The sequence below is a fragment of the Dendrobates tinctorius genome, unplaced genomic scaffold, assembly GCF_039654945.1.
Source record: "Dendrobates tinctorius isolate UK_male_01 unplaced genomic scaffold, ASM3965494v1 ptg000073l, whole genome shotgun sequence".
NCBI classification, from domain to species: Eukaryota; Metazoa; Chordata; class Amphibia; order Anura; family Dendrobatidae; genus Dendrobates; species Dendrobates tinctorius.
The window spans coordinates 16,093,417-16,105,445 of record NW_027361741.1 but is presented as its reverse complement, the minus strand read 5'-3'; the positions used below and the strand labels follow the sequence as shown (position 1 = coordinate 16,105,445).

The 12,029-nt window shown below is 42.5% G+C and overlaps 1 protein-coding gene across 1 annotated transcript in view; it reads right to left on the bottom strand.

Moving 5' to 3' along the window:
- Nucleotides 1-2,703: 2,703 nt before the first annotated feature.
- The window catches only part of SEZ6L (seizure related 6 homolog like), a 711,555-nt gene continuing 702,229 nt past the window's right edge, over nucleotides 2,704-12,029 (bottom strand). Inside the window, exon 18 of the mRNA XM_073582661.1 lies at nucleotides 2,704-5,891. Coding sequence (XP_073438762.1) covers nucleotides 5,862-5,891 — 30 coding nt within the window. The 3' untranslated portion in view covers nucleotides 2,704-5,861. The remainder of the gene's footprint in view (nucleotides 5,892-12,029) is intronic.

Below are 12,029 nucleotides of genomic sequence, written 5' to 3'. Positions count from 1 at the left end.
CAAGTCCTGTGACCATATACCATGCGTGCATTCCACTGAGTCCTGTGACGTCAACAGGCTCGGTCTTTGTACCTTACGCCTCGGCACCTCTGTGAAGGAACAGAGATCGCCCACCGCACTCCGGGTGAAGTTCAACACGCGTGCGTAATACCGCCATATTGTGCGTCTGCCATTACATAGCAGCAGTATAACATCTTCTGCACGGTGGACCCCGGGTGGCGAAAGCACTTATTATTATTTATTATTTAGTGCGTTCCGCCATCCCTAACAACAGCAATGGGTGCGGTGACGTGTTAGTGCGCACCGCGCCCCCTGCAGTCTGAACGTCACTGACAGATGACGTGCCACACAGCAGCAAGCAGCGATGGACCGGGGGACAGGTGAGTATCTCAGGTGCCAGCAGTGACACCGGCACCTGGGCCCAGCGACGGAGTGGTGAGTATGTCATTTTTTTTATTTTTAAATGCAGCAGCGGCAGCACATGAGGGCATAATCTATGGAGCATCTTATGGGGGCAGAATATAGGGGCATAATCTATGGAACGTCTTATAGGGGCAGCATATAGGGGCATAATCTATGGAGCATCTTATAGGGGCAGCATATGGGTCATAATCTATGGAGCATCTTATAGTATCAGCATATAGGGGCATAATCTATGGAGCATCTTATGGGGGCAGCATATAGGGCCATAATCTATGGAGCATCTTATAGGGGCAGCATATGGGGGCATAATCTATGGAGCATCTTATAGGGGCAGCGTATAGGGGCATAATCTATGGCGCATCTTATAGGGGCAGCATATAGGGTTATAATCTATGGAGCATCTTATAGGGGAAGCATATGGGGGCATAATCTATGGAGCATTTCATAGGGGCAGCATATAGGGGCATAATCTATGGAGCATCTTATGGGGGCAGGATATAGGGGTATAATCTATGGAGCATCTTATAGGGGCAGCATATTGGGGAATAATCTATGGAGCGTCTTATGGTGGCAGCATATGGGGGAATAATCTATGGAGCATGTTATAGGGGCAGCACATGGGGGCATAATTTCTGGAGCAACTTATGGGTGCAGCATATTGGGGCATAATCTATGGAGCATCTTATAGGGGCAGCATATGGGGGAATAATCTATGGAGCGTCTTATGGTGGCAGCATATGGGGGAATAATCTATGGAGCATCTTATAGGGGCAGCATATGGGGGCATAATCTATGGAGCATCTTATGGGGGCAGCATATGGGGGAATCATCTATGGAGCATCTTATAGGGGCAGCACATGGGGGCATAATTTATGGAGCAACTTATGGGTGCAGCATATTGGGGCATAATCTATGGAGCATCTTATAGGGGCAGCATATGGGGGCATAATCTATGGAGCATCTTATGGGTCAGCATATGGGGGCATAATCTATGGAGCATCTTAAGGGTCAGCATATGGGGGTATAATCTATGGAGCGTCTTATGGGGGCAGCATATGGGGCCTATTCTATGGAGCATCTTATGGGGCATAATCTATGGAACATCTTATGGGGCCATAACCTTTATGGAGCAGCATATGGGGCATATTATTCTATGGAGCATCTTATGGGGCTAACATGAACTGTATGGAGCATTATGTGGGGCTCCTGATTCTATATGGATATTCAAAAGCATTTAACCTATTGATGTCTCAATTAATTTTACTTTTATTTGGTATCTATTTTCATTTTTTAAATTTACCAGTAGCTGCTGCATTTTCCACCCTAGGCTTATACTCAAGTCAATAAGTTTTCCCAGTTTTTTGTGGCAAAATTAGGGGGGTCGGCTTATACACGGGTCGGCTTATACTCGAGTATATACTGTACCTTTCTGGCTGAAGCCCTTAGTCATAAAAAGTTACTTATTTTTTATCAATACGGCCATGTGGATCCTTTTATTCCTTTTTTTGTCTTAGGAGAAGTTTTTCAACACAACAACACCAGGCTGCTTTTTTCTTATGCTACTATAAGCAGACTGCATGGCCCAAATGTACTACCATGGCCTGCATCGTCTCAGGACTTGTCTCCCATTTAGCACCGCTGAAGCATCATTAGTTGGCAATTGCAAATAGAGCTCTCAGCATCTGATCTTGAGGATTTGTGGGCCCAGGTGAATTCAGCATGGTACAACATTCCTGAGACATCCACTAATCTGATGCTTGTAAATCAAGGTGTGTAAGTGCATGTATTTTTGCACATGGTGCTCATATTCGATACTGAATAAATGGAGAAGTTTTGAAAATTTTGTTTTAATTTTTTCATCATTTGCATATCATTACCATGTCTATCCTGTGATTTCTATAGTCCCAGGAATTTTCCTTCAACTTCAATTTTACAGTGTGTACATACTGTATGTATATGTGCACACTGTTCATTATACATATACATATTTATCTATATCTTAGAGAACAAAGAATGATTGTTAAAATTAACTCATGGGTGGCACCAGCACAATATGCATCTAGTCGATAAATTTTACATCAATACTGCTGTGCCTATATATTACTGATCTCATCAAAACCTAAGTTTCCAAAAAGAACACTTAGGGGTATAATTCAACATTAGTTGATGACAACTGATGGGAGACTCGCATCAGTTCAGAAATAGTCTTTTGTTAGTACTCTAGTTTGTAAGGGAGAAAATATCATACGCCATATTTGTTACTTTTCAACCATACAAATACACATTCGTCTTTTTTATTAAATTTTAAATATTCCAGGTATAAGTCCAATGCATTTTGTTATTTTTCAAAACAAATGTAAACTATTAAAATATTTGCTGTAGTTTCCAAATGGCTAAGATAGGAGACATTGAAAAGAGAAAAAAAATTATATGACAAAGTAAACACAATGCCATCCAATAAGAGTTAGTAGTCCTCTCCAGTCTCAATCATGGGCAGCAGATTTATCCATGCAGGGATTAGTAGTCATATCTCTAGGTATCCTTTACAAAAGTCCCTGTGTCCACATTCCGTACCTTATCGATAAAAATACAACATAAAAAAGACATCTAAAAGGTCTTCTTTCCACAAAACACAGCTCGGTAGAGAAAGATCAGGTTGACAGTAGCACAATCACCATCACTGTAATGGTCCTGGGATTACACACGGCATCGATAATGGACTTCAGCAGAACTTCCAAAACAACAGCTGTAATGTATTGGGTTTAGATGTAGGAAAATCTGCAAAGTTACATGTTCCAGTCTTTATTCTTTCCTTATCCAGTTATTAAAACCAAACATTTGTTACAATCTAAAAATTGCATATATAAAGAAAACAGAAAAATAATCTGAAGAAGACAAAGTTGCCCATATCGTTACCAACAGCACGTAAAAATTGCTATACTGAATATTAATAGTATCAGTGAGTCATCTGCTAAATCCATACTGAATTGTTGCCCATGGAGAGGGAATGTAAAGGTTATTGTGTAATATTATTTTATACAGTAATACAAAGAAAAATAAACTTGTGTTATTAAAGCTGAAAATGGTTTTCAGTACAAAGAGTTAGAAAATCGATTTACTCGGTTTCAGTTTCTGATTGTCCTGGGGTTGGTTACAAATGCAAAACCATAGTTAATACCAATAATCTATAGTTTAATTCATACAAGCTGTTACCCGACATAAATGGACATATTTCACTATGAATTAACCACTTAGCATCTTAAATTTGTGACAGACACTGTTTTCCTTGGAAATTTCCAATTAGATGGACCAATTATTGCTAGTGCTCTGTACAAGGTTCCATGTAACATTTATGGCAGCCTGTATTCTCTGAATGAGGAGCACATGCCGATTGCCACTCTGCTCTTGCCATTCACACATGCCAGGCTGCTATAGCTTGTCTATTATACTTTGCTGCTCTGGTACTTAAGGTATTTTGCTTTGTAGGAAAGCAATACCTGTAAATGATGTACAAATGCCTTGTGTAAAAGTGAAACATACTGTCATGTCTGGTGCCAAACCAGAGAGAAGGTTGCATTAAATTCTATTATTTAGCCTATAATTGACATTGTGAGATATCTTCCTTCTGTGGTTAGAATATTGCAATCTGTTGGTGTGGATAAGAATTCTAAGGCCATGTTCACACGTTGAATATTTGGTCAGTATGTTACATCGGTATGTGTAAGCCAAAATCTGGAGAAAGTGAAAAATGCAGAAGTGGTGACATGTTTCTATTATGCTTTTCCTCTGATTGTTCCATTATAGACTTTGTCTTGTATGCTCCTCTGGGAAATTAAATATGCAAACTGTCTCTTCAGAGAGGAAGAGGACTTAATCTCCAGTGGAACCTACTTTCAATAGGTGGCATTAAAGACCAAGTCATATTTCTCTCGAAGAGAAAATTTGTATATTTAATTTGCCAGAGGAGCATACATGGCATTTAAATCTTCTCATACTGGTGTGCCAGAACTGGCATGTCACTCCTCACAAGGCGAAACCTTACCCATTAGACTCCAGTCCAGAGCCTCTCACCTAGCCAAATCAGATCTCATACTTTGCACTGAGGAGGGGCAATACCCTGAAACATATTTATTCTAAGTCATATTGCAAGGCTTGTTAAAGGGTCAGTATTGACTTGTAGGATTGCTATTTCCAATAGGTGGTACTAGAGTTCAAGTCATCTTTCTCTCTGAAGAAACATTTTGCTTATTCAAATATTATAATGCTGATGTTGCACACAACTGAATTACCATGTCTACGTAATGCTTACACATCAAGGTCAATTTACCTCACCTTAAGGTCAAATGTCAAGTTCCCTCTCTTTTTTTTGTTTTGAAGAATTTCCTTAACACAATGTTATGGGATTTGGTCTGGTACTATTACTATGATCACATATTTTATAAATTATCCGTTAGTCTACATTTCTCTGTATTAGTAATTTGAATTTGTACTACATATTGAAAGCCCCGGCATTTTTATGGACTACTTCAAAAAAAATGTATCACCTTTATGAAATATCTCACAAATTCCACAACAGACATAGTCCAGTCATTTACAATAAAAAACAAATACCAGAAAGAGAAAAATATAGACAGAAATATACAACCTATGAGCTAGTTGTTCTGTTTTCTATGAAGTGTCTGAGTAAAATAAAGTTGTGGGGAGTATTATAACAATGTGTACTAATGTTTGTAAGCAGATCACCGATATAGTGATAGATGCATGATATATAATAACATATACAGTGTTTATAGGATTCCGCAATCTGTAAACTGCTTGTTCTGGATCACGAGAATATACACTTTTTCATGGAACCCTAATTTATTTGTTTTTCCCAGTTTTATCCCGCATTACATCTTAACTTTTGGGTATTTTCTAAATAAAAAAGTGGTTGAACATGTCTCCATTTTCGTCCTCAACACATTCCAATTTTGCTTTCATGTGCAATTCTATAAGGTGCATAAGAGACGACACAAACTTTGCTAATATCTTTTCTTGTCCCAGTTAGTTCTCTAACACAAATTAAGTAAGGATACAAATCCTCAAGACTTGAAGCAAATCCTGAGACGCTGAGGGCTATCACTTTGTTAGCACTGCAGTTTTGCTAGATTTATGTTATAATAATCCCGGGGCATTAGCTGTCCTTGTTCTGACAAGTTTTTCTTGTCCCCATAACAGTGTTTCCTAAAACACATCTAGTCTCCTAAATGTAAATGTTATAAATACAGAGATGGAAATCTTCAAGAAAGAGTCAAAAGGAAATACAACTAAAATACTAAAAGGTTCATTTTAACTCCACATAGTCTCTGGATTAAGCACTGAGAAGTTCTATCATGTTGCAGAACTGACATCTTGATTGAAGTTGTCCGCTGCTTTCACTCATATCAAAGCCTGGGATTCTATATTGAAACTTCATATTCTCTGGTTTCCTGAAACAAAAGAAGAATCATACTTAATAGGCACAGTCAGGGACATTTTCAGGCTATGTGCCCACGTAGCGTTTTATTCCGGACACTAAAAACCGGACTCCTTCCCAGAAATCGTGCGTTTTTTTCCGCGCGATTTCACCGCGATTATGATCGCGATTTTCGCGTGCGATATTCAAGCACTTTCCAAGCGATTTGAAGCATCGCTTGGAAAGTGATTGACAGGTTGGTCACACTCGTCAAACATAGTGTTTGACAAGTGTGACCAGGTTTTTACTATTGAGGCCGCCTATGCGGCATCAATAGTAAAAGATAGAATGTTAAAATGCTAAAAAAAACTAAAAAAAATCGGGGTATATTTACCTTCCGGCATCCCGCGCTGCCATCCCGGGCCTCAGCGTTCCCAGTAATGCCTTGTGAGACCTGTGATGACGTAGTCTCGCATTGCTATAGCGATCTCGCGAGACCACGTCATCACAGGGCCTTGCCGCAAGGCATTACTGGGAACGCTTAGGCCGGGAATGCAGCGCGGGACGCCGGAAGGTAAATATACCCCGATTTTTTATTCTTTTTTTTTTTACAGGGGTATGGTACCCAGGGCCTGGAGGACAGTCTCCTCTCCTCCACACCGTGGGTACCAACTGCACATGAGATGCTTAACTTCCCGCATGGTGGGCATAGCCACATGCGGGAAGTAAGCGATTCTCATGCATTCCTATGGATGCGGAATCGCGGCAACTCTTTGCGATTCCGCACAAAAGAATGAGCATGCTGCGATTTTTTTCCGCGATGCGATTCCGCCGCGGAAAAAAGCGCAGCATTAGCACAGCATGTGCGGAATGCCATAGGAATGCATGGGGGGCGTTCTGTACACGATTTTTAAACGTTTTTGCGCCGAAAATTGTGGCAAAAACGCTTAAAAATCGCTACGTGGGCACACAGCCTCATGAAATCCTGTTAATTGACCAAGTTTTAAACAGATGAGTATGACACCCTAATTTTCTGGGAATAGACATGCAAATTGGCTTAAAAGTAATGCTAGAAAATTTCATATACTGCTTTACACAGCAGCTGACTGGCTGAGAGATCATATGATACATGACGTGAACCTTCAGAACCAAAAAGTTCTTTCAATAATGGGTGGCTGTTTAGTGGAAGGTTTTATACCAACCAGTATAACTCTAAGGGACATTTCACACTGCGCTCTTTGCTATGTTCGTTGGTCCCATCGGGACTTCCTTCTGATCCCTTCACAAAACAGGATTCTGATGTATGCACCAACGGGGCCATTGACTATAATGGTGCTGACAGAGTCAATGTGTGGTCTATCATGCATCATTTTCGAGTGCATGTGCAAATTGGAGGCGGGTACTTAGACGTAGTAGACTGTGTCTTGGGGTCCGCCTCCAGTGGGCATTTATGCCCCAAAATTATCCACAACAGAGCACACATTGAATCTGTCTGCACGAATCCTGTTGTAAGCCATGATGGGTCTAACAAACATAGGACAAAGTGCAGTATAAAAGCACCAACACCATGATAATTTAATTGAATGTCGTATGTCAATGTATGAGGTTTTCTCTAATATGATATTTATAACTCCTGACTAGTAAAGATACTGTATAATCAGATATTTAAAGAAGTATTACAATGTGAAACATTCATTTTTTAGTCCTCGGGATATGACACAAATGTATAGTAGATGAAGGCACCACCAATGGCACCTGCATCTTTTCAAGAACAGGGCCCTATTGAACACTACTGTCATTGAACAGGTGGTCGTAACTCCCATATAAAAAATGGGAGTTCTGACCACTCATTCACTGGAAGTTGTGCATGAAGAGGTACTGTTCTTGAGTTGGAACAAAAATGCAGCCCTACCACACAAACCTCACCAGCCCACATACTATAACACTCCCCACCCCGATCAGTGAATTTTTCTTTTATTGTTCATGCGCTTCAGCTCTCTCTTATATTAGTTATTTGAAGAGCCACATATGGATTGCATAGCAGTGTGCATGATCAATCACAGCTCCATTTACATAGTGCTTCTTAGGGCCCCGTCACACACAGCGAGATCGCTAGGGAGATCGCTGATTTTGTGACGCATCAGCGATCTCTCCAGCGATATCGCTGTGTGTGACAGGGATCAGCGACCAGCCCCCCTGCATTTTTTGATCATTGTTCTCTCGCTGGCCAGCACGCATCGCGTGTGGCAGCGAGAGACCAGCGATCAGCGACGCTGGTTTCCAACGTAAACATCGGGTAACTAAGAGCCGCGTGGCTCTTGGATACCCGTTGTTTACCCTAGATACCAGGGCACGCTGGTTTCCAATGTAAACAGCGGGTATCCAAGAGCCACGTGGCTCTTACTTACCCAATGTTTACGTTGGAAACCAGCGTGCACGCTGGTATCTAGGGTAAACAGTGGGTATCCAAGAGCAGCGCGGCTCTTAGATACCCGCTGTTTACATTGGAAACCAGCTTGGTCCTGATCACTGGAGGGGCTGTCTATGTGACAGCTCACCAGCGATCAGCCTAACGATGTCCCAGCGATCCCATCCATGTCGGATCGTTGGTGGGATCACTGGGACATCGTTATGAGTAATGGGGCCTTTAGAGCTTCGGTTTTCAGGATCATGGGGGACCCAGCAGTCGGATCCCCAGAGACTTGAAAGTTATACTCTATCCAATGGATTGGAGATTACTTGGGATAGATAATGGATAACACTAATTTAAACAGGTTTTCCAAGATTTACTTTTATTTGCCCATATGAATATAGAAAATAATTAACCAATACTGACCCTACTGAAATCCAATGTTGCCTCTGCGACAACAGGACAGGAGAAGTGGTACTGTGCAGTGTATAAATATACAGAATTATACAGATACTGAGCATTACACACATTAACCAGGACAGGAGAAGTGGTACTGTGCAGTGTATATACAGTTGAAACCAGAAGTTTACACTATATTAATAGACACATATGCATGATTTTCTCAATATCTGACATGAAGTCAGAATAAACCTTTCCCATTTTAGGTCAATTAGGATTACCATAATTATTATTTGCCAAGTGCCAGAATAATGAGAGAGAGAATGTTTTAAGGCATTTTTATTACTTACTGCAAAGTCAAACGTTTTCATACATTTCATTAGTATTTGGTACCATTGCCATTAAACTGAATGACTTGGGTCAAACGATTGGGATATCATTCCATAAGCTTCTCACAACAGTTGGTCAGAATTGGGGCCAATTCCTCCTGACAAAACTGGTGTAACTGATCCAGGTTTGTAGGTCGCCTTGCTCGCTCCTGCCTTTTCAGCTTTGCCCATACATTTTCAATAGGATTGAGATCAGGGCTTTGTGATGGGCGGCCACTCCAAAACATTGACTTTGTTATATTTAAGCCACATTGTTACCATTTTGGCTGGGGTCACACAATCAAATTGACGGCTTTGTGACCCTAGCTTAATACTGAGAAATAGGGTTCGCTCACACTGGTGAGTAGCCAGCGAAAAACTCGTACGAGTGCTATCCGATGTTGAATCGGATAGCACTTGCCCCCATTGCTCACCCGGGTAAAAAGGTGATGTTAAGTTATTATTGTTCTTTTTAGTAAGCTCTGGTAGAGATGTCCAATGTGATTATAACACCATCTGGTGACATTTAATTGTATTACATATTGTTTTTATGTAAAGTAAGACAATTGCACTGTGGGATTGAACAAAGCATGCTGGGTAGTAGAAACAATTATTGTAACCATTATTTTAGTAAGTAGTCTTTTAGCGCACGTTTAAGATCTATCCTCTTACATTGCTCTAAAGGGCCTGTCACACTAAGCGATATCGCTAGCAATATCGCTATAACGTCACTGGTTTTTGTGACGTTATAGCGATATTGCTAGCGATATCGCTATGTCTGATGCTTACCTCCGACCGCTCCCCCGCTGGTTATCGCTGATCACGCGAGAACGTCCTGGACTGTTTCTCGTCGTCAGCTTCCTGCTGGGCTTCCTGCTGTGACGACGAGCGACGCATGGACGCGGGCGGGAGGACGTCAGGATCGCCTCGTCTGACAGGTAAGTAACGACCCCCGACCCCTGCGATGTCGCTGGTGAGATCTGCCTGTGTGGCAGCTCACTAGCGACCACTTAGCGATGCACCAGAGATCCTGACCGCGTCATATCTCTGGTCGGGATTTCTGGTGCATCGCTAAGTGTGACTGTTCCTTAACTCAAGCTTTGTTATCAGGATAAAGTATATCAGTTTTACCGCACAATTTACTAGTACTACCTGTTGCCTGGCTCCATGAAGATGTTCGGAGAAGCCAGGTTATGACTAGCCTTGTTCCCGAAGGGGCTATCATCTTTCTAAGATTGTTGTTACCTTCTCTTGATGGATGCCTACCAAAAGGGGGTGCCACTGGTGCGGGTAGTCTGCCGTGGAAGCCCCAAAGTTGAAGCTGCTCTAATCCTGGTGAGCCAGTGGAAAGGTGAGACTCTGTAATTTGCACCATCTTAATGTACTTGCTGGGACTGTTCTATAGGTTATTGTCTGTTGGTGGTTCAATAAAGTATAGCCACACCATTTTACCCTCACCCGATGTTGTTGGAGTAGTAATATGCTTATGGAGAAGGAGTGCATTCAGTGGGACGAGCCATGATCCATGCGGTTTTTCTTAAGACATCAGGGACAGCGGCAAAGTGCACCCACTGACCCTCATGTCTCCACAATAGCCATGCAGAAATCGCACCTGTACTTGAAGAAGCTGAGGAGAGTTGGTACTTACTCATTTTCAGTCTATATCATCCTAAGAAACTAGGTCAGATAACGATAAGAGTAGTATTTGACTCAAGCTCCGGATGTGAAGGTGTCTCACTAAATGATGTCTTACAGTGCAGCCCAGACCTCAACAACAGACTTCTGGGAGTACTCCTCTGCTTCCACAGAGATGTGGTAGCATTTATGGCTGACATATAACATATGTCACTGTTTGTTGTCAAAGAGGGACACAGAAATTACTTCAGGTTCGCTTGGTACCACGATAATAACCCTTATAAAGACGTCGTGGAGTATCAAATGACAGTGCACATCTTTGGGAACAATCCTTCCCCTGTAGTCACTGTGGGGAAGGTGACTTGATGGACAGACTTAACTGGAAGTAGGAGGGAACGGTTGGTGCACTATGGACGGAGATTGACAAGGACAGCAGGGTGATAGCTGGGAAAGACAGACAAGAGAGTGCAGTACCTAGAAATGACCACAAGATGGCAGGGGGAGTAGTTCAGGACTCAACAACAGCTTAGGGCTTGAGAAACGCTTAGTCATCGGGCGGGGAGATAGGAACCCAGGAGGGGAATTCCCGATGAGAGAGGGGATAAATAGGACTGGAGGGGTTCCAGGCAGGTTAGTCCCGGGAGGAGCTCGGCAGAAGACGGAGAACAGTGAAGAGCTCGACTTGGGGACTGACAGGAAAGAGACAGTCAGTGGGGTGGCCCTGACCCGACGGACCGCAGGACAGACGAGGCCCCGGGGGTACCGATTGGACGACGACCTCGGGCAGGTGAAGCGCTGGCGGTAGATTGGTCTAGGACAGCCCCAGTGAAAGATCTGCGAGGGACGTTACTTCGACTGGAGGAAAGGTGCAGGTACCCGGGCCTGGAGGCAGAGAACTGTAAAGGACTGCGGTGCGTGGTTGTGGTCGTCAGGAGGACGACAAATAAAATCCGGAACTGTTACAACTGAACTCTGCCTCTGTCTTGTCCTTGCTTCACCTGGTGCCTGTGTCATCCGGACGTGGTAAGCAGTGGACCACCCCCCAATCCCGGCCCCTACCACATCACCATCTATTGTCTCAATCAGCTAGAGCATGGGTCGGGCGTTTGATCCTCTGTGGAAAAGGATTTCTATATGGACAACTGCTTGAAATCCACACCCACAGACAAGAATGGAAGCAATCTCCATAAAAGGGCTCAAGAAATGCTTGCTCTGTCTAATATGAGGTTACACAAGCTTGCTTCCAACAGTCAAAAATTAAAGGAAGCTTTTGTCTCTCAATACTACTCAAGTAACCTAAAGGACATAGATCTAATCACTGCTTCTCTTCTCATGCAGCAGAGTGTTGGTTTGCTCTGGG